At 42.6% G+C, this 22,571-nt stretch overlaps 1 protein-coding gene across 4 annotated transcripts in view; it reads left to right on the forward strand.

Annotated features, from left to right (window-relative positions):
* Window positions 1-22,571, forward strand: part of cmip (c-Maf inducing protein) — a 208,830-nt gene that overhangs the window by 111,966 nt on the left and 74,293 nt on the right. For all 4 annotated transcript variants that reach the window (XM_067998093.1, XM_067998094.1, XM_067998095.1 and 1 more), the window contains exons 2-3: window positions 1,574-1,699; window positions 13,071-13,121. In XM_067998093.1, coding sequence (XP_067854194.1) covers window positions 1,574-1,699; window positions 13,071-13,121 — 177 coding nt within the window. The remainder of the gene's footprint in view (window positions 1-1,573; window positions 1,700-13,070; window positions 13,122-22,571) is intronic.

Consider the following 22,571-nt stretch of genomic DNA (forward strand, 5'->3'; position numbering starts at 1 on the left):
TAGTTCTGGTTTCTCCCCTACCTTTCTTCTCCAAAGTATTGCTGGGGGACAGTTCCACAGATGCCATCAGCCATCCAATACCTCAGCCAAATGGCCATTTTTCAGGTGTGAGCCTGGACAGTAAGTATTGGTAGGTGAGGGCTGTCACAAATCTGATCACAACAGGTCGAGATACTCATGAGAGTGATTTTAAGCAGGTTTACCCTCCCATCAGCTCCATAAGAAGAATTAATGTTCAATCTGAGAAATTACAGCTGCTCATCAATACTAATGACTGCTATTGATTTATATGAATGTTTCAAACTTCTGCGGGTAGATCTTCACTTTGTGAGATCGTGTGAAACAAGCGATAGCGAGTCGGCAGCCCATTTTATATCCCTCCCAACTTTTATTTCCACTGACTTCAATGGAAACAAAAATTGGGAGAGATGTACAATGGGCTGCCGACTCGCTATGATCCATTTTACACAATCGCACAAAGTCAAAATCTACCCCATGGGGTGCAGCACAGTGGCATCTGCCACATGTGTGAATGAGGTAAATTGCAGTTTATAGAGAAAAGATTGTTCTCTACATAAATATTCAATATTATCATTTTTGACTAGGAACATAACATTTTCCTGTGCAGGATTCTCATTGCTGGGTTTTGCAGGTCAAGATTCAGATGTTCATTGCTGGCCCATCTTGTTGTCAAGAGCAGTTTGTTGTCACTTGCTGCTCATGTGTGTGCTTGTTCGGTGTCAGCAGGGCATCTAGCATTGGTTGGTGCCTGAATTCAGTGTAAGACACCGAGTGTAGGACAGGGCTAAATCTGATCAGATATTTGTTTGCCTTTTTGTGCTTCAAACGGTCTTAAAAAAAAAATAGATATTCGTCTGAAGATAAAATAGTTTACTTTAGGATAATGTTCAACTTGGAAATATATTGCCATTCTTTCATCGTCGCTGGGACAAAATCCTGCAACTCCCTACCTAACAGCACTGTGGGAGAACCTTCACCACACGGACTGCAGCGGTTCAAGAAGGCGGCTCACCACCACCTTCTCGAGGACATTTAGGGATGGGCAATAAATGCTGGCCTTGCCAGCGACGCCCACATCCCATGAACGAATAAAGAAAACTCCTGCTGAAAATTATTTCTTTCTCAACTGAGTTTTTTCCATGCAATATCTTGCAACAGTTGACCAATGATGGGATAAATGGGTGAGTCACTTGCAGACCTCTACTTCTCCCATTCTGACCCAGCTGGTACACTGTGCTTGACAGTGATCCAGATTTTTCTCTCCCATTTTCAGGGAAAAACACCTTATGACTTGATTCCTCCCGAGATAGCTCCATTTGTGACTGGGAAATCGCACTGTATGAAGTCACTGGGCTAGAGCCCATACCCTACCATTAAGTGGCACAGCATGCCCAGTTCTAATCTACTGATCCAAATGAATCAGGCAATATTGGACATCTTAAACCTCTGACATCACTGAGCACCTGCAAGAAAAGTGTACAATAATTGATTTTTCTTTTCCTATTGTTTAAACAGGTCATTTAATACGGAATACTTTTTGCTTTCTTTGCAGCCCGCCGGTTACATGGAGAATGCCATCTCATACAGTGCTATTGAGGATGTTCAGCTGTTGTCATGGGAGAATGCACCTAAATACTGTTTACAGCTCACCATCCCTGGGGGCACTGTTCTACTTCAGGTAAATTTTCACGTGCTGCCTCTGATAAACTCAAACTCAAAATACAAACATCTCAGGATGAACCATTTTGTAGTTGTTTTGGGAAAGGGGGTGGAAGAGGAGTGGGAACATATTACCAAGGCGATCACAAACGTCTGAAGGATTTGCAAAGGGAAAGTTTAACTAAAACTGTAACAATTACCACATACCCCTCCTAACAAGTGAACACTCTTTGCTCCTACATTCTGATCAGACTTGGTAATTTGAATATATTTTATCAAAGAAATTTTTTCTGAACAAAGCATTTTGATTTATTGGCAAATTTCATCCAGCAATTACTGTAACAAATCTAACTTTTCAGTGAATTCAATGTAACTGATGCTGATTTATTTAAGCAATTTCCTCAAGTTGCTCAAATACATTCCAGTGCATTTTTTATATTTTATTCCCAAACAGGCTTCTGTTTCTTATATTTTTGCTTTTTTTGATTCAGGAACTTCCTCCTCTTTTTTGTCTTCCTTTCTTTCTTCCACTATCTGTTGCTTTGGTCTTCTATTCCCAGGTCTCTTGACAGGGGCACACTCCTCAGTAAACAATTCTTACTTCTAACCAATCCTTTGGTTAGAAGGTCCAACTTTTAATGTTATTCCAGTCCTGGGGTTTTTAATTTCATGAAGTTTCAATATCCCCAGCGATTCTGTCATAGAATCCCTTGGATAGTCTAGTGGCTATTACCAAAGTCAAGGGAGGTCATTACACCCTTTAGCTCACTGCCAAATTTACCGAGGACTGGAAGGAATTTGGACTCCATCCATTTACCTTCTAGTTAGATGCCCTTGTCTGATCTAATGAAGAATGGAGGGAGATTAGACTCACTTCAACTTTTAATAGTCAGTAAAGTTCAATCCCCTTGTTTGATCCATTTTGGGTTGGAGGGAGATTGATTTAGAGATTTAGTTAGCTTGTTAATGTGTTGACTTTAGCTGGGGTGAGTGCTCCCTTTTAGAGCGTTGTGTTTCTTTGAGTTTCTGACTGAAATGTTATGGAAAGAGAAAGCATAATACATCTCGATCCCACAAATAACTAATCTTTCAAACATTAACCCTTCTGAGGGTGATGCAAGGTGGTTGTTCTGCCCTGTAAATTACAACTAACCAAAGTAGGGTGACTGTGAGTATTTGAGTCTTGTACAATAACCCTAAGCATTTATATAGTTCAAATATTTTGAATTTTGATTAAAACTAATTTAGAATTATAGATGGATTGAATAAAAGAGGAATAGTGTATTGTCTGCTAAAAGATGAGAAATATTTCCTCTGTGGGCTGTGTGTGATAAAACTCAGAGAAAATCTTCCCCTTTTATTAGCTATCTACATTTACATGCCTTAATAACACATCTCACTAATTTTCCTATATATAAATCATAAATACAAAGATTGAGATGGCACATCGCTATGTTCATCCTCCATGCATTACAAACCTCCAGGTAAATGACTAAAGTTTCTCAAAAATAATTCTTGAACTCTTGAAGAGAATGGTTATTCATTTTAAGAAATTATTTTTCAATTTCAGATAGGCATAATCAGACCAAGCCATCAAAGACTCCTTTTCTCATGAACAAGTTGCTTATATGTAGCCCCTTTAATGTAGAAAAAATGTCCCAAAGCACTTCACAAAGTCATAAGGAAAAAATAGACGTCGAGGCAAAGAAGATGATATTAGAAGGGTCATCCAAAAGCTTGGTCAAAGAATAGGATGTTAAGGAGGGCCTTAAAGCAGGTGGCGAAGCAGAGGGGATTAGCGAGGGAATTCCGGAGTATTGGGGTCTGTGCAACTGAAGGCATGGCTGCCAATGTTCTGGTAAAGAGAGAGGGGGATGCACAAGTGGCCAGAGTCAGAGAAATGGTGGGGGGTTTTGTAGGGCTGGGGAAGGTTGCAGAGACAGGGAGGAGCAAGGCCACGAAGGGATTGATAACATAAGGATAAGAATTATATATTTGTGGCATAGGGAGACTGGGAGCCAATGTAGGTCAGCAAAGACAGGGGTGTTGGTTGAATGGGATTTGGTGCAGGGTAGTAGGATACAGGCAGCAGAAATTTGGATGAGTTGAAATTTACGGAGGGTGGAGAATTGGATGCTGGCCAAGAAAACACCTGAATATTTGAGTGTGGGAGTGACAAAGGCATGGATGAGGGTTTCGGTGGCAGTTAGGCTGAGGCAGGGGTGGAGATGGGCGATGTTACGGAGATGGAAGTAGGCGATCTTTGTGATGGACAGGATATAGGATCAGGAGCTCAGCTCCGGGTCGAATAGGACGCCGAGATTGTGAGCAGTCTGGTTCAGCCTGAGACTTATCACATTTTCAGGATGTCTCAAAAGGTTTCACAAACAATGAATTATTTTTGAAGTACAGTCAATGTTGGTATGAAGGGAAATGCAGCAGCCAATTGTACACAGCAAGAGCCTATAAACAGCAAATGAGATGAATGACTAGTTAAACATTTTTTGGTGATGTTGGTTGTAAGAAGAACACTAGCCACAATAGCAGGAGCACTCCCTGTGCCCTTTGAACAGTGTGATGTGATTAATGCTTCATCTGAAAGTTGGCACCTCCAGCAATGCAACACTCCCTCAGTACTACTCAGTATTAGTTTAGATTATATTTTCATGTCCTGGAGTGGGGTTCAAATTCCAACTTTCTGACTCGAGTGAGAGTATTGCCAACTGAGCAAAGTGAAGATTTATGATTTAGAAATAAGTGATTTTTTAAAAAAAAACCTTGGCTTTTAAGCTTAAATAAATATGGCAATGCTTAACGTATACTGAACATATTGTTTAGGTCTCCATGATGGAAAGGTGCATTGTGCTTCAACTTTTAACATCTGTCAATGATATTTTTCTTTTTACTCTCTACAACCCCTATCACTTTAATTCTCTCATTTATAGTACTCTCGTACTGTTTTCTGTGAAGACTTTTAGACATGACTCTTACGATACATAATAATATATTATCTTGTAGATTATTTGTTATAACATATACCTTGTTATAGCATCCAAAATGATTTGTTTCTAAAGGCTACGCCATTAGCCTCTGACATGTAAATTTTTGTTCTGGGGGGAGGGGAGCATCAAGGTGACGCACCAGGAAGTTAGCACAGTGACAGCATAAACTGTTGATATGCACACTCGCATGACAATAGCAATAATATTGGGCCCAATGTTAGCAGGGCTGCGGGTTATCGGCGGGGGGGCTATCGCGCCCGGTGAAATTAGTGGGTTTCCCGCGCGATCGTAGCAGAGAAATCACTAATTGGATCCACTTACCTGTTCCTCCGGGTTCCCCACTGCTGATCTGCGCGTCGGGCGGGCTGCGCATGCGCAGTAAGATCTGTCAGCTGGAGGCGCTCTATTTAAAGGGGCAGTCCTCCACTGACAGATGCTGCAACAAATAGCAAAAATGACAGCATGGAGCAGCCCAGGGGGAAGGCTGCTCCCAGTTTAATGATGCCTCACTCCAGGTATCAATACATGGGGTGAGGAGGAGGGGGAGGACAGAGATCTTCCACCCGGCGGGCGGGAGGAAGCGGCCCGCCTCTGCCACCAGGAAGGCCTGGCTCGAGTGGCAGAGGAGGTCACCTGCACCACCAACATATCGCCCATCTGCATACAGTGCAGGAGGCGCTCCAATGACCTTAGTAGGTCAGCCAAAGTGAGAACACGTAGTCTTTCTCCTACACTCCCTCTGCCACAGCACTGCCCCCACCCCACATCTCCTTCTGCACTGCCAACACTACCCTGTCACATCACCCCTCACACCCACACAAACCTCATCCTCATCTTACCTGCACCTACTCACCATGCCAGTACTCATCCTGCCACTACCACGCAACCCAATCCTCATACAATCTCATGGCTCTATCTCATACTCACCCTCTCGTGCATCTCTTTCACGGCCAGCCTCACTCAACCTGCCACCACCTGTGCTGCAGCCACAGGGCATGCATCACATATGTGCAGTAGGCAGCGTAAGGCAAACGTGTCGTGAGCATGAAGGGGATGCACAAGGGTGTTTGAGGGTTCGTCATGGGTGTTACTTATATTGAATTGCAGAACAACGCACATTACACATTATATTGGCACCACTACTGCCATGTCTTCGTGAATCCTGTCTGGTTTGTGCAATAATGCCCGCTCCTGAGGATCACTATGAGGACCCACCACTGATGCCACCCATTGTGTCACTGCAGAGTGGGTGTAGGTGTATTTGCAGGGCTCTTCTGCGCAGACGACTGAGAGACATCGGCGATGTCCCCGGTTGCACCCTGGAAGGATGCGGAGGAGAAGTTGTTGAGGGCAGTGGTGACTTTGACAGCGACAGGTAAGAAGATGGTGCTCGGGCCAGCCAGGAGCAGCTCGGCCTGAAAGAGGCTGCAGATGTCCACGGCTACATGCCGAGTGACTCTGAGCCTCCGTGTGCACTGCTGCTCAGAGAGGTCCAGGAGGCTGAGCCTCGGCCTGTGGACCCTGTGGCGAGGGTAGTGCCCTCTGCGAAGCATCTCTCTCTGCGGTAGCCCTCCCTCCTGCTGTACAGGTGGATGTGTCACAGCACTCTGTTGTGGAGCTCCATATGTCAGAGGTGGACGGCGTGGATGGCGAGGCTGGTGATGCTGTTCGCCCTCCGCAAGATGTACATCTGAGGGGGTCCGCAAGGTAGGTACATGTCTCCGGACCCTGGGGTAAGCGTGCAGGTTGGTGACTTTGACTGTCAGGAGGAGGGTGGTGGAGGCCAAACTTTGTCCCAAGTGACGGAGTGGCCTCCTGCAATGGGGGAGGGTCCCCCCCCCCCCACCCCACCTGTCAAATGGACCTTTGCAGCTGCCACAGGCTGACAGCTGCAACACGTCCATTCGACCTGGGTGTGTTTCCCCCAGTGTGGGAAACAGTCCCATTTTGTTCTAAAATCCCACATAGTCCCTTAATCAGGTCAGTTAATGACCTGAAATACCTAACTAAATACTGTCAAGTGGCATCCCGCTGGCTTTAATTGCCTGTGGGATTCCCACCAGCGGGGGCTGCGCGCGCACGCCGGCACGTCAGTGGGGAACCCGGAAGTGCGCGGGTTCGAGGCGGGCTCCGGTACGGCGCCAGGATTCTCCGATTTTCGGAGCCCCCCCCCCGCGGGAAACGCACCCGATAGCGGGTGCTAAAATAGAGCCCATTTTATCCCAATGAAAATACTGGTTAAGGATGGCTATCATGGGGAGTTTAGAAACGTATAATACAGTGTAACATCACAAAAGATTGCTTTGAGGCATGGCATTAAGATGGTTAAAGTCAAATTGTTATTAACTGAGTAGTAAACCCCAGGAGTAAGGCAGAATGGGATCAACACTCAGTGTTTATTTTTTTTTTGAAGGGCTAGCTATTAGCTTAATTGATTACACTCAACAGCACCCTTTCGCAGCATGGATTTCCAAAACAAAGTCTCTCCACAATAGTCATTTGTAAGTTTGTTTGCCAACGGACATCATTTGCTAAAAGCCCTTTATTTATTGATGATAATGATACCATTGTTAAATATTACCGATTGCAAACAGCATTGGCCAGTCACTGGTTGGAATGTTAAACATTACTAATCCACCATTTGTCACGTGCTGGACCATAACCTATTAGCACTGAGCTGAGTTAACTTCTTTTTCCAATGTAAATATTTTTCATCTAAAAGGAAGTAAACCCTTCCAACCCATTTGAGGTGAGTGCATTGCTACACTAGTTGTCTTTGGTCACCTTTTTGACATCATAGAGTCATTCAGCACAGAAGTAGACTATTCGGCCCATCGTGCCTGTGCCGGCTCTCTGAAAGAGCTATCTAATTTGTCCCACTCCCCGGCTCTTTCCCCATAGCCCTGCAAATTTTTCCTTTTTAAGTATATATCCAATTCCCTTTTGAAAGTTACAATTGAATTTGCTTGCACCACCCTTTCAGGCAGTGCATTCCAGATCATTGCAACTCACTGAGTAAAAATATGTCTCCTCATCTCTTCCCTGGCTTTTTTGCCAATTACCTTAAATTTCAGTTTTGACTGGGAGGTATAGATATGGCACAAAGTGCTGTACTATTTAGTTAATAGTTACACCTTTCAATGGATACACCATCCAAGTTGCAGTACTAACATCTATAATGAAGTTTCCAATCATTTTTTAAAATGGGGATATTAAAATTTTCAACTTTGGAAATACTATTCTAAATGTTGAAATACTTAATTTCCAGAATTCAATTAATATCTTATGTGGTCCAAAATCTACATATTTAAAAAAACAATTGAAATTCTTTCCTCTGTGATGGTTTTGGCTTCAGTCATCATCAAACATTTAAAAAGCTCTTGTCATTCTAAATCACTTCCTAAAAAGGCCATAAAGCTTTTTTGAAAGAAATGCTTACTGCAGCTCTTTTCTGTTCTGTCCTCCCCCAGCACCAGTTGCCATTATAACTGCTAAGCTTTCCCCAAGGAAATCTGGAATGTGTGCCCGTACGCTGTTTAAAAAAAATAAAATAAACGGACGTTGGCTTTTTTCCCAGATATGGAGGACAGTTGCGTTATGATTGGCTTGGGGCACGGAGAAACAAAAATAGAAAAACTTTTCTATTTTAATGTCTTCAAATAAATGTAATTTAGTTTTGAATAGTTCCATAAATTGTTTTTGTGAACATGTCTGGAATTGATTACCATGTGAAGGACTGTGAGTGAATGCAGCTTCTTCTGTAGTAATTTGTAGGAGGTGGTGCAGTCACACTATAGTATGGCCATCCCAGTGCTCTATGATACAGGGCAGTAGGACATGTGTTTGGGTAAAAAATCCTCCACTTGTTGGACTCCCAATCTCAGCTGTGCTGCTGGGGGAAGCTTTTATCTACTAACAAAGAGGGAAATCTGGAGGGAAGCTGTCCTGTAACAACTTAACACATCATCTATTGGCCAGCTTCAGAGAAGGAAGGACCAACACTCAGGACCAGGATAGCAACCTATGTTCCAGACAAAAATGGCATGTGTTCCAGTAAAATTGAAGAAAAGGGAGAAAATATTTTTTTTTAAAAAGAGGCTGACTTCCCCTCAAATAAATTATCTTCATATCCATTTTGAAGGCCAGTGGACCAGTTTAACCATGGCACTGAGTAGCTAATGCCTTATTTATGTCCAGGCCAGTGTCATAGTCAGGGCTTAATATTTGAACTCCTTGCTGATGGATTGGATGCAGCTGTCCTTTTTTTTAACTGTTGGCAATGAGTGGGATAGCTCCATGGCAATAATTGTATTTTGCACATGGTTGTGCTGACTGTGTACATCAGACATTATATGATACTGTGGGACGTAAGAATATTACTAGTAATAGAGAGAGGGTATTCTTCTGAGAGATTGATGCGCTGATATATTTTTTGTTGGGGCATGAAAGAAGTAGTGGGGAGAAATTTATTACATTTGAATCTTGCTGTACATGATCCAATTGTGTCAATCAGTGCAAAGTTGAAAAATGATCCATTACCCCAATGTTCTCCAAAAAATGGATTGATCATAAGATATGCAAAAAACAATTCTAGAAATCTGACTGAATTTTTGATCCTACAAAATTGGACCTGTGCACTGCAGTTTGGTGTATGAGCACAGTGTGACATTGCAAATTGCAGCTTCTGCATATTACTGTGCAGAAAGTACTACTTAATAAGGGGTTCATTATTTGCAATCTCAGAATATAACCTAGAAATTCTTGCTTGTAAAGAAGGGCCTAGTACAAGTTTATTGAAATTTCCAGTGTTAATTGGAGTCTGCTGTATCTAGCACTATACAAATTTTCAGTGCTTAGTAAAGCAGAAATTCTCAGCAACATTATCCCATTGAAAGTGACGTAAAGCCATTGGGACACCAAACTATTGTAGTTGTTTAAACACAGTTAACGTTTCAGGTTGATGACCTTTCATCAGAACTATTGTAGTTCTTTGTTCTCTTTAACAATACAATGAGTTTGTCCAGGTTGGCATTTACAGAAACACCCTGATAACTGGACTGGAATAACCAGCATCAAACAGGATTTTGTGCCCACAACTGTAGAGGAGTGCCGTCATCTGTTTTTGTATTGGTCTGGAATCATGCTAGTGTTTCTGGTCCCATGCAGCCAGCAGCAACCCCAGAATAAACTTGCCCGTTACTGGTTTTTAAAAAAAAATACAGGTCCCCCGGCTTTAGTGAATGCGCCAAGTTAACTTTGGGGTTGTTACCAGATAAGACCCACACATCAGGAGCTGATGGCACTAGCATGGCACAAAAGTAATATGAAAGCACCTACTAACTGTGTGAAAGGGAGGGAGGAACTTAAAACATTTACAATCACCAGGAAAAGGGTTTTGAAAAAATTATTAGAACTAAAAGCTGACAAGTCCCCAGATCCTGACGGACTTCATCCTAGGGTCTTAAAAGAAGTGGCTGCAGAAATATTAGATGCATTGGTATTAATTTTCCAAAATTCCCTCGATTCTGGAAGGGTCCCATCAGATTGGAAAGTAGCGAATGTAAGTCCTCTATTCAAGAAAGGAGGGAGACAGAAAGTAGGAAACTACAGGCCAGTTAGCATAACATCTGTCATAGGGAAAATGCTAGAATCTATTATTAAGGAGGTTATAGCAGGGCACTTAGAAAATCTCAATGCAATCAGGCAGAGTCCACACGGCTTTGTAAAAGGGAAATCATGTTTGACTAATTTATTAGAGTTCTTTGAGGAAGTGACAAGCAACGTGGATAAAGGGGATCCTGTTGATATGGTGTACTTGGATTACCAGAAGACTTTTGACGAGGTGCCACATCAAAGGCTACTACACAAAATAAGAGCTCATGGTGTTGGGGGTTACATATTAGCATGGATAAAGGATTGGTTAGCTAACAGGAAACAGAGAGTAGCATAAATGGGTCATTTTCAGGTTGGCAAGATGTAACGAGTGGAGTGCCACAGGGATCAGTGCTTGGGCCTCAACTATTTACAATCTATATCAATGACTTGGATGAAGGGACCAAATGTATGGGTTGCTAAATTTGCTGATGACACAAAGGTAGGTAGGAAAGTAAGTTGTGAAGAGGACAGGAGTCTGCAAAGGGATATAGATAGGTTAAGTGAGTGGGCAAAAATTTGACAGATGGAGTATAATGTGGGAAAATGTGAACTTGTCCACTTTGGCAGGAGGAATAGAAAAGCAGTATATTATTTAAATGGAGAGAGATTGCAGAACTCAGAGGTACAGAGAGATCTGGGTGTCCTAGTACATGAATCTCAAAAAGTTAGTACGCAGGTACAGCAAGTGATTAGGAAGGCAAATAGAATGTTGTCATTTATTGCAAGGGAAATGGAATATAAAAGTAGAGATGTTTTGCTACAGTTGTATAAGGCAATGGTGAGATCACATCTAGAATATTGTGTGCCGCTTTGATCGCCTTATTTAAGAAAGGACATAATTGCTTTGGAGGCGGTTCAGAGAAGGTTCACTCGACTGTTTCCTGGGATGAGGGGGTTATCTTATGAGGAAAGGTTGGACAAGTTGGGCCTGTATACACTGGAGTTTAGAAGAATGAGAGGTGATCTTATTGAAACATATAAGATCCTGAGGGGACTAGAAGGGGTAGATGCTGAGGGGATGTTTCCCCTTGGGAGAGACTAGAACTAGGGGCCACAGTTTAAAATAAGGGGTCTCCCATTTAAGACGGAGATGAGGAGAAATTTTTTCTCTCAGAGGGTCGTGAGTCTGTGGAACTCCCTTCCCCAGAGAGCGGTGGAGGCAGGGTCATTGACTATATTTTAAGGCTGAGTTAGATAGATTCCTGATTAACAAGGGAGTCAAAGGTTATAGGACTGGAAAGTAGGGTTGAGGTCACAATCAGATCAACCATGATCTTATCAAATGGCAGAGCAGGCTCGAGGGGCCGAATGGCCTACTCCTGTTCTTAATTCGTAAGTTCGTATGTGTTAACAGACCAATCACACTGTATGGATCCATAATAACGATGATGATGTTTCCTTTTTGGGCCTTCTTGAGTTCTGTGTACTCTTTATTGTGATTCATTAATAAAAGAAAAAAAGTTTCTTAAAAAAGAAAGTTTTATTTAAAACATTTTTTGCAGAAGGGTCGAATGCAGTCAAGTTCATTAAGGAAAAGCCAAATAATTAGAAAAAGTGCTGATGCACTGATCTACAAAATTGAAAACAAAACTCTGCAATATATAGTACATTTCTAAATGACTGAGCCTTTGAAAAAAATCTCTAAACACGTAAATGTGCTTCCCAACGCAACAGCTGTTTTCTGTCATGATTTTTGTTATGTGTTTAAAATGGTGCCTTAATCAAAAAGAATAAGAATAATGCCCAATGTAATAGGAGACAGCATCCAGAGTCACTGCCAATATTTCACAGACGCTGAGTGTTTACCTTGTCATTAATGGATTAACGTTAAAGCCTGAGCTCATTCTTATTTTTATGTTGCCTCTGTGACCTCGCAGAGGTTGGAGGTATTTCATTTCTGACACTGACCTCCGTGTTTCAGTTGGAGTGAGGGGTAAACATCAGTGCAGAATCTGAAAATCTAATACCGCCATGATATGTAAAGAAACAAGAACTCCGATGAAATCAGGACAAAACACTAAACACTATTTCAGTGACAATATCATTGCCCATTAGAAATAATACCAGCTAATAATGCTAAACATGACCTGCTTTTTAAAGAGTTTTTTTTTCCAGAGCATGAGGAATTTGAAACTCTTACTCCAAGTTTTCTCAGAACCGCACCCACTGATATTTTTTTTTCTCTGTAGTGCATTTTAGCGGGTCTGCCTCACGGCTCTGTTTTTAGAAGGCCTTGCCGCTCTCTGGCTAATGTACCAAAAGTCTGACCATGGAACCAAGGATCTAAGACCAATTTGCAAGAGCTTTGAAATGCAGAGGTCCTGAAATTCCACAGAGGTTCTCCCAGTCATAACTTCGGCGGGAGACCGGAGGAACCACCAGAGATATTTTTCCTCAGACCGTGGTTTCCTCTCATTGTATTTGAGCCAATTTTTTATTTACATTTGGGACTGGAAAACTCCAATTTACGAAGCAGTGGATGTATTCTACACACTGTCTGTAATAAAGTTTTGATTTATAAGATAACCAAAATGATTTTTTAAAATTGTCTCTATGTACTTTGGTCTGCTTTTAGAAACAGGGCACTCAGCAAGTTTTGCTGATGCACTATTGGTGCATTACAGTCTAGTATAGTACAACCACCCAGACTTAAATGATCTATGTAATTGGGTGTTTATTTCATGTTTGATTTTCCTGTGTGATTAACCAGTGTTGTCATCTTCTTCTTTTCAGGCAGCCAACAGTTATCTGCGAGATCAGTGGTTCCATTCGCTGCAGTGGAAGGTAGGTGGTGGGACAAGTATCTGAAAATCAATGACATGCACAATATCCCCACTCATGGCATGTTTGTGTTCAAATTGACTGTGCAAAGTATAATGGAACAGAACAAATTAATAAGAATTTGGAAACAGTCTATAGTGATGGCATTTAAAAATCAAAGCTTTGAGGGCAGACATATTGGAATTCTGATGCTTTGTGCCACAGAACAGAAAGAAGCAGGTTCAAACCTCTGATCCTATGGCAAGTTCCTATCATTGTCAGATATTTCCTCACAAGAATGGAGGGAAAACTGGATGGAGTATTGTCCAGAGACTACTGCAATGGTGACTGCCAATGCTGCACTCTGTAACCAGAGTCCCTGGAACAGATAACTTGGCTGCCTCTTCGACATGGATGATGTATGGCAAGTGAAAAGCAGAATGCTTCAATGTAAATAAGTACAAAAATCAGAGTTTCCAGTTTTGACAGACCATTATCCATCACCTTACAGTGGTCATTCCAAACTAATGGGAGTGTGTGGGGGAGTGGGAGTGAGAAAGTACAGGAGAAATTAAGGACAGCAGCCTGGAACGCATAAATGTGAGGGGCATTTGTCTTACCTGGGAATAAATGTGTGCCTCTTGAATATAATTCTCAAGAACCAGTTTGAATTTTGTATTGTGTTCCAAAACAGTTCTTCTTCCATTTATTTTTGTAATTGAATTAAGATGACAAACAATGCTGGGTTTTGTAACCCAGGTTACACAGGACAAGCAATACAGAATAGAAACAAGAGTTCCACGACTGTCAAAAGGATAGACAGCAAATAGCGATTGCAACCTTCAGTGTTATGGTATAGGAAACCTATGTAAACTAACTTGGCAGTCCTAATATAATGACCCACGTGCGTATGTGTTTATGAATTATAATCTTCTTCTTTGGAAATGTAAACAGATGGAAATTCTGTGTCTTTTTCTAAATTAATAATGTAGCTTTAAAAAGCCTAATCTGAGCTGTCCTCAGGTGATTGTTTGTTGTCATGGTTGCTATAATCCCTAAAACTAGAAACAAAATATTATCTCTGCAGCTCAATGATTAACAATAGTGTAAATTCAGAGCCATTATTACTGGGTCTGATGTTACTGCTTTATGAGCATTCTTCCTTTTTTCCCCTCTTCCATTCCTCCTGGTGTTTGGTTCCATGGGCCCAGTTGTCTTCTGGTACCTTGACCAAGTATCCATTATTTATGTGCGAGCCTTGGCAGATAGTTCAACCCCATTGCAGCTGATTCTGATCTTGACCTCACTTGATGTTCACATACGCAGACTTCTAGCTGGGGTTGTTAGATAGCCATCAGAGTGAGAAATCTAGATAATTTTCCCCTTCTCAATCCAGAGGTGCTGAGGCCAATTACAGTGCACCTGGCACCACCCCAGTTTAGATCAGTTAACTTCGCAAAGACCGGGGATCAAATATTGGATTGTCGAGGTCTGTGTGGTTCACTTACACACTGGACTGAGCCATCAGAAAATATTTGTCTCAAAGAACAAATGGGGACTCCATTGAGGTTAAGAAGGCCAAACTGGCAAAGCCTGTCAGAAAACCTTGGATATTAAACAAAGTTTCCCATATCCTCTCCATCACCAAGACCGCCTACTTCCAGCTTCATAACATTGCTTGTCTCTGCCCCTGCCTCAGCACATCTGCTGAAACCCTCATCCATGCCTTTGTTATCTCCTAGACTCGACTATTCCAATGTTCTCCTGACTGGCCTCCCACCTTGCACCCTCCATAAACTTGAGCTCATCCAAAACTCTGCTGCACATATCCTAACTCACACCAAGTCCTGTTCACCCATCATCTCTGTGCTCGCTGACCTACATTGGCTCCCGGTGCTGCAACACCTCGATTTTAAAATTCTCATCCTTGTTTTCAAATCCCTCCTTGGCCTTGCCCCTCCCTATCTCTGTAACCTCCTCCAACCCTACAACCGTCCGAGATCTCTGCCTTTTCCAATTCTGGCCGCTTGTGCATACCCGATTTTCATCGCTTCAACATTCACAGTCATGCCTTCAGCTGCCTAGGCCATAATTTCTGGAAACCTCTCCATCTCTCTACTACACTCTCCTCCTTTTAAGATGTTCCTTAAAACCTACTTCTTTGTCACCTGTCCTAATATCTCTTTATGTGGCTCGGTGTCAAATTTTGTTTGATAATCGCTCCTGCGAAGTGTCTTGGAACATTTTACTACGTTAAATGCAGTTTGTTGTCTTTCTTTCAATGTTTCATGGATATATGGTAAATCGAAAGCAAAACTTAGTGTCATTCTGCAATATTTGTTTGACTTTATGCTTGTAAATGAATTGGCATATTGCAGAAATAACTTTGCAAAGTGGTGGGGGAGAAATTGGTCACCGTCGCGCCTGCTTTTTGGGCACAAATTCATGTTGAGGAGACTAATTTACTGGCACGAACCCCTGCGCTCGACACCCATGGAAGTGCACTGGCTTTCAAATCGGTGATTTCCTAGTGCCTAGTCTAAAAGAGGCATCAGGCCCCATAAATATACTAGACAGAGCTCTAATGCCTGCTTTGGGACCCCATTGCCAAATTCGACAGAAGCTGGGCACAGCATGCGTGTGACCATGTCCTAGCCAGTGGCCCTTAATGCGACCGCTGGAGACTGCCAAAGAACAGGTAAATTTCTTGGTTTTTACTTGCCTCAATGTGGAGCCAGGAGGAGCAGAAGCGCCAGCCTGCGCTTGCCCCTGTCCCATTCACCTGCCTTCACCTCCCCCCACCAGACTTATCATGACCCCACCATTGAAATCATAAAAAAGCAAAGAACTTTACTTCAAGTGTGTATCTTGAAATTATCACATTGCAGTCTTGTGTAGCTAAAAGCTTATTAAAGTTTAAACATTTCCCATTTAATTTAACATTTGTATTTTATTTTCATTTTCTAATCTCTTATTGCTAGACTCTCGAGTCAAACTAACAGCTACTGGATTTTTAAAAAAATAGTGATTAAACCATTGCATTTTGTACACCTTGACATACACTGGTGGCCGTGCCTTCAGCTGCCTAGGCCCTAAGCTCTGGAATTCCCTCCTTAAACCTCTCCACCTCTCTACCTCTCTCTCCTCCTTTAAGACGCTCCTTAAAACCTACCTCTTTGACCAAGCTTTTGGTCACCTGTCCTAACACCTCCTTATGTGGCTCGGTGTTTAATTTTGTTTGATGACGCTCCTGTGAAGCATCTTGGGACGTTTTACTACTTTAAAGGCGCTATATAAATGTAAGTTGTTGTTGAGGGGGCAAGAATCCTATGGGTGCAATGTGTAGTGACGTCATAAGCACTTTCAAAAAGAACGTGTTTACACTGTCACTATACCTATTGACCAAAGTAATTCCCTATGGTGGAAAAATGTGAATAATGATCCCAGCTCAGGAGATGACAACATCCTCTTTCATTTCTGTTTCCTTTTTTTCCTGTCAATTTTTCTCTTTTTTCCTGAAGAGGTTAACTCTTGCTGGGATATGGTTCCACAGTTGCTGGGCGTACATCGGTACCTCAGTCAAGTGGCCATTCTTCAAGAGAGACCCAAAGGCCCTTCCTTCCCAGGCTGAAAGTAGAAAAAGGTAATTTTTTTTTCAGCTCCTATAGAAACTAAGGGCCTTGATTTAAAAGCTAATTGATTGTTTTGTTGACTGTTGGGACCGTTACTAGATCCTGAACAAAATTCTCGCCAGCTTTCATTTGCCGTGAGCTCTGTTGGGCGTAACGGAAGCATAAGTGGAAGAATTCTCGGTGTAGCTGGGACTCCCCAGGCCCACCCCATGGCAGAGGGAGGCGGGCAGAAGAGTTGGCTACTGCTCTCCGGCAACAATTTTAGGCCTCCTCCAGGCAGGTATTTCCTTTTCCGCCTTCCTCCATCCCAGGAATTTCAGCCCCAAAGATTTTAAATGTGGTATCTTTCAAAAGACAACAAATGCTGAGACATTTTTATTCACTGCCCATCTATAAGGCAAGTTTCTCCAATCTTGGAGTTTGTGCTGCTTTAAAATGCTTTCTCTCTATTGCCTATCAAAATGCATGGCATTCCTTTCATGTAGCTGTCAGTGTTGCAGGTGGTGATGCCAATAAATGTGCCAGAGGCAACTCCCTCCACTATCAAAGCAGCCTGCCTTTAAAATGAAAAGTAAATAAACACTACATCTTTGTTTCTCATAAATTACCTCCTTGTACATGGCATATTTTATTAATAGGCTTGGGCATTGCACCTGAGCCTGTTGGTGTGGCTTGTCTCAAGAGATCTTGAGCAATGTGTATCCTAGGTACCTCAGGAGCAAATTAAACATCTATTATCCACTTTATTTGGTTTGTCTACACTTTGTTTTTGATATGCAGTTGACACAGAATTTCCACTCTCATTCTAAGGATCTAAGAAAGACAAGTGCTATAAAGCATTTGTGTATGTTCCTTGGCACATAAAGAATGTGCCATCCCTTTTTTTCATACTTACTTTGATGTATATTAGAACTACAAATAGCGACTGTACTTGCAAATTGGGTTGGGGAGGTGGTGGTGGGATGGAGGGCTGGGTTGGAAATTATTCTGGATTAATGGATTAAAAGACCCTCTTTCTAGCTGTAAAGTTCTCGAAGTGAAATGAAATGAAAGTGGGTTTACCTCAGAGTGATATTGACTGCATCATAAGGGGCTCGATTTTAGGGGGCAATTGTGGGTGCGTTGGGGGCGGGGGGCTCCGAAAATCGTGGAAATCCAGTTTGTGTTTGGAAGCCGGCTCCAACCCGCTGACTTCCGAGTTTCCCAGGGACCCACCTGTGTGCACATGGGCGGCCCGAAAATGGAAGTCCCATGACAGTTAAAGAGCCAAATGTACCTCATTGAGGTACTTAAAGCACTTTACCTGTGACAGAGCAAGTGATTACAACGATTTTTAACTTACCTGGGCGGCTTGCCCACCGCTTCTGATTCACACCTGGTGAAACCAGGCGTGAAGGGCTGGATCAGGGAACAAGAAACTAAATAAATTAAATTTAAAAAACCATAGATGGAAGTGAAGACACAAAATGAACCCAGCTTTGCACCCTGCTCCGATGTCCGATGTCTCCTTCTCCGATGTCCCACTCTTCACCCCCCAATGTTCTCCTGATGTCCCACTCTTCACCCCCCCCCTCTCCCCTCCCGATCTTCCCCTCTCCCCTCCCCGGTCTTCCAGTCCAGCACCGGATGACGTCTCGCTCTCTCTCTTTCTCGCCCCCCCCACTTCGCGTTGCAGCTCCTGATGGCAGCCAGCCTGTCAATCAGGCTGGCTGCCGGGCGCGAAACCCGGAGAGGACGTTAATCATCAGCAATCGTCATGAGATCGCATCGGAAACGGTGAGTTTTGTTCATGCCACGCGCACCTTCACCACCCCCCCCCACCCCCCCCCCCGCTGCCAACCCATCAGCATTGCAAAATCGACCGCAAGGTACCTCTAACATTGAAGGCACATTTGAATGTAAAGAGTTTGACCTCTGAAGTTCTGACAGTATTGAAGACTAATTCTCCCTTATGAGCTGCCATCAGATTAACTTCCTCTTGTATTATGGCACTAAATATGTGGTGCTGCTTCTGTATTCTTGCGTGTCTTGCAAGCTCCATAGTAATTTTCTCCATTGACCTCCAGCGGACCTATGCTGAGTGCCAGGTGACAAATCTAAATAGTTTTAGAGCAGATAACATAGAATCTGTAAATTCAAATGCACCTTAGACAGTCACAGTAACAACAGAAACTTGCAATTGTAAAATGCCTTTAATGTTAAAAAAAAACTGCTCCAAGGCACTTCACAATTAAAGGTAAGTAAGGGAAACACATTCTGAACCTGGAAGGGAGAGTCAAGAGGGGTAACTGAAAGTTTGTTTGGAAAGATGGGTTTTGAGAAGCTGGACAGAAAGGCTCAAACCCAGGGGCTGGTGGACATAAGCCAACAGCCTATAATTCAGAGCTAATTGCCACTATTAGGGTAATGGCTGTTGCAGGGCAGAATGATTGCTGGTGTTGGAAAAAGAAATGTCACATTGGTGCACTGGTGGGTAACCTCTTGAAGATGAGGTTAAGGTGCATTGTTTTTTTTAATTCTTAGAATGTGGGCGTCGCTAGCGAGGCCAATATTTATTGCCCATCCCTAGTTGCAGTTGAGATGGTGGTGGTGAACCTTCTTCTTGAACTGCTGCAGTCCGTGTGGTGAAGGTACTCTCACAGTGCTATTAGGTAGGGAGTTCCAGGATTTTGATTCAGCGACCAAGAAGGAACAGCGATATATATCCAATTTGGGATGGTGCGTGATTTGGAGGGGAATTTCGAGATGATGATGTTCCCACGCATCTGCTGCCCTTGTCCTTCTAGGTGGTGGAGGTCGTGGGTTTGGGTGGTCCTGACATAGAAACCTTGGCGAGTTGCTGCAGTGCATCCTGTAGATAAGCTCTTTAAGGAAACCACATTATGGCCCTGAAACTGTGGTGGGAGAGTGGCAAAATCCCCAGGGAACGGCAGAATCGGATGTTTCCCGTCATTACAGTGATTCCCTGGGGGTTCTGCCAGTTTCTCACGGGAGTTATGGTGAGAGACCAGGAGAACCCCTCCAGAACTTTAGGGCAGTGTATGTGAATGGATTTGTAAAATTTTGAATAACTTGAATTCTACATCAGGGCAGAGAATGGGAGAAATTTGGAAAAGGCAGATTTTTTTTATATATATGTACAAGATTTACTTGCTGTGAGAAATAATTATGGTTGCCTGTAAAACGTGAACACATTTCAAGATATGTGTTAGCACAGCGCTCGAAGAATTCCTCTGTCGTAACACAGGCAAGGTGTCCAAAGCTACTTCATGGAAGGTCTGGTGGGATGCCAAATGGTACTTCCATGCCGCAAGATGCAAGAAAATGTAGTTTGTAACTTGGCCGAGAAATGGAGGAAATATAGTTTCTGCTTCGTACCCTTACAGCACTCAGCCAAGAAAGCATTGGCTAGACTCTAAACCAGACCACAGCAGTGAGTAATATGGAATATACATAAAGCAGAAGTACATTGAGAGACATGTATCATGCTACAATTTATAATTGGATGAGAAAGAAATATTAACCACAGTTTATTTTATGCTGAAACCTGATAGAAATGTTTCCGGACTCTCTCTCAGTGAGACGTGTGAGTAGAGAAGCTAAAAGGTTGTTTCAATCGTCCCAAGAGAAAATTAAATTAAAAGTAAAAATCTAATGTTCTGGATTGGAAGAGGTTTCTGGCCTACGTTTTGACAGCTTGAGTTTCGTAAGAATGTACTTTTGGTATTCTTTAAATACCAGAGCAAATCTGTGTGTGAAATGAGCCAATTGGTGTCTGCTCCTTCAGATAGACTTGAATGTCACAGCAAAATAGATAGAGAAACTGTTTCAGCTGGTTGGGGAGTCTAGGACTAGGGGACACAGCCTAAAAATTAGAGCCAGGACTTTCAGGAGTCCACGCGCAAAGGGTGGTGGAAGTTTGGAACTCTCTTCCGCAAACAGCAGTTGATGTTAGTACAATTGTTAATTTTAAATCTGAGATTGATAGATTTTTGTTAACCAAAAGTATTAAGGGATATGGGGCTAAGGCGGGTAAATGGAGATAGGTCACGAATCAGCCATGATCTCATCGAATGGCGGAACAGGCTCGAGAGGCTTTGTGTCACCTACAAATTTCTTAATCATGCCCCCTACATTTAAATCCAAATCGTTAATGTATACCACAAAAAGCAAAGGACCCAGTACCGAGCCCTGCAACACCCCATTGGAAACAGCCTTTCAGTCGCAAAAACACCCGCCGACCATTACCCTTTGCTTCCTGCCACTGAGCCAATTTTGGATCAAATTTGCCACATTCCCTTCGATCCCATGGGCCTTTACTTTTTTGACCAATCTGCCATGTGGGACCTTGTCAAAAGCCTTGCTAAAATCCATGTACACTACATCAATTGCGTTACCCTCATCGATCCTCCTTGTCGCCTCCTCGAAAAATTCAATCAAGTTAGTCAGATATGACCTCCCCTTAACAAATCCGTGCTGACTGTTCTTGATCAGTCCGTGCCTTTCCAAGTGACAGTTTATCCTGTCCCTCAGAATTAATTCCAATAATTTGCCCACCACCGAGGTTAGGCTGACTGGCCTGTAATTACTCGGTCTATCCTTTACTCCCTTTTCAAACAATGGTACAAGGTTAGCAGTCCTCCAATCCTCCGGCACTACGCCTGTATCCAGTAAAGTTTGGAAAATGATTGTTAAAGCCTCTGCTATTTCCTCCCTGGCTTCTTTTAACAGCCTGGGATACATTTCATCTGGCCCTGGTGGTTTATCCACTTTCAAAGATGCTAATCCCCATAATACTTTCTTCTCACTATGTTTATCCCACCCAATATTTCACACTCCTCCTCCTTAACTTCAATCCCTGCATCATCCCTCTCCTTTGTAAAGACAGATGCAAAGTATTCATTAAGAACCATACCCACATTTTCCGCCTCTACACATTGGTTACCTTTTTGGTCTCTAATAGGCCCTACTCTTTCCTTAGTTATCCTCTTGCTCTTAATGTATTTATTAAACATCATTGATTTTACCAGCTAATATTTTTTTCATGCCCTCTCTTTGCTTTCCTAATTTCCTTTTTAACTGCACCCCTGCACTTTGTACACTTCTCTAAGCTTTCTGTAGTATTGAGTTCCCGATGCCAATCATAGGCTTTCTTTTTCTGCCTAATCTTACCCTGAATGCTTCTTGACATCCAGGGTCTCTAGATTTGGCAGCCCTTCCCTTTTTCTTTGTGGGAACATGTTTACCTTGAACCCTTGAATCACCCCTTTGAATGTCTCCCACTGCTCTGACACTGATTTACCTTCAAGTAGCTGTTTCCAGTTTACTTCTGCTAAATCACCTCTCAGCTTAGTAAAATTGGCCTTTCCCCAGTTGAAAACTTTAACTCCTGCTAAAACTAACTGTATTATGATCACTACCACCAAAATACTCTCCCACTGCTACTTCTTCCACTTGCCCCTCTTCATTTCCTAGACCTAAATCCAGAACTGCCCCCTCCCCCCCTCTCTTGGGCTTGCTATGTACTGGCTAAAAAAATTCTCTTGTATGCAATTTAAGAATTCTGCGCCCTCTATACCATTCACACTATTTGTATCCCAGTTAATATCGGGTAGTTGATATCCCCTAATATTACTGCCGTATTGTTTTTGCACTTCTCAGAAATTTGCCTACATATTTGCTCCACTGTCTCCCTCTGACTATTTGGGGGTCTATAGTACACTCCCAGTCGTGTGACTGCTCCTTTTTTGTTCTTTAGCTCAACCCATAAGGCCTCATTTGATGCTCCTTTGAAAATATCATCCCTCCTCACAACGGTAATTGTTTCCTTAACCAAAATTGC

The sequence above is a fragment of the Heptranchias perlo genome, chromosome 16, assembly GCF_035084215.1.
Source record: "Heptranchias perlo isolate sHepPer1 chromosome 16, sHepPer1.hap1, whole genome shotgun sequence".
NCBI classification, from domain to species: Eukaryota; Metazoa; Chordata; class Chondrichthyes; order Hexanchiformes; family Hexanchidae; genus Heptranchias; species Heptranchias perlo.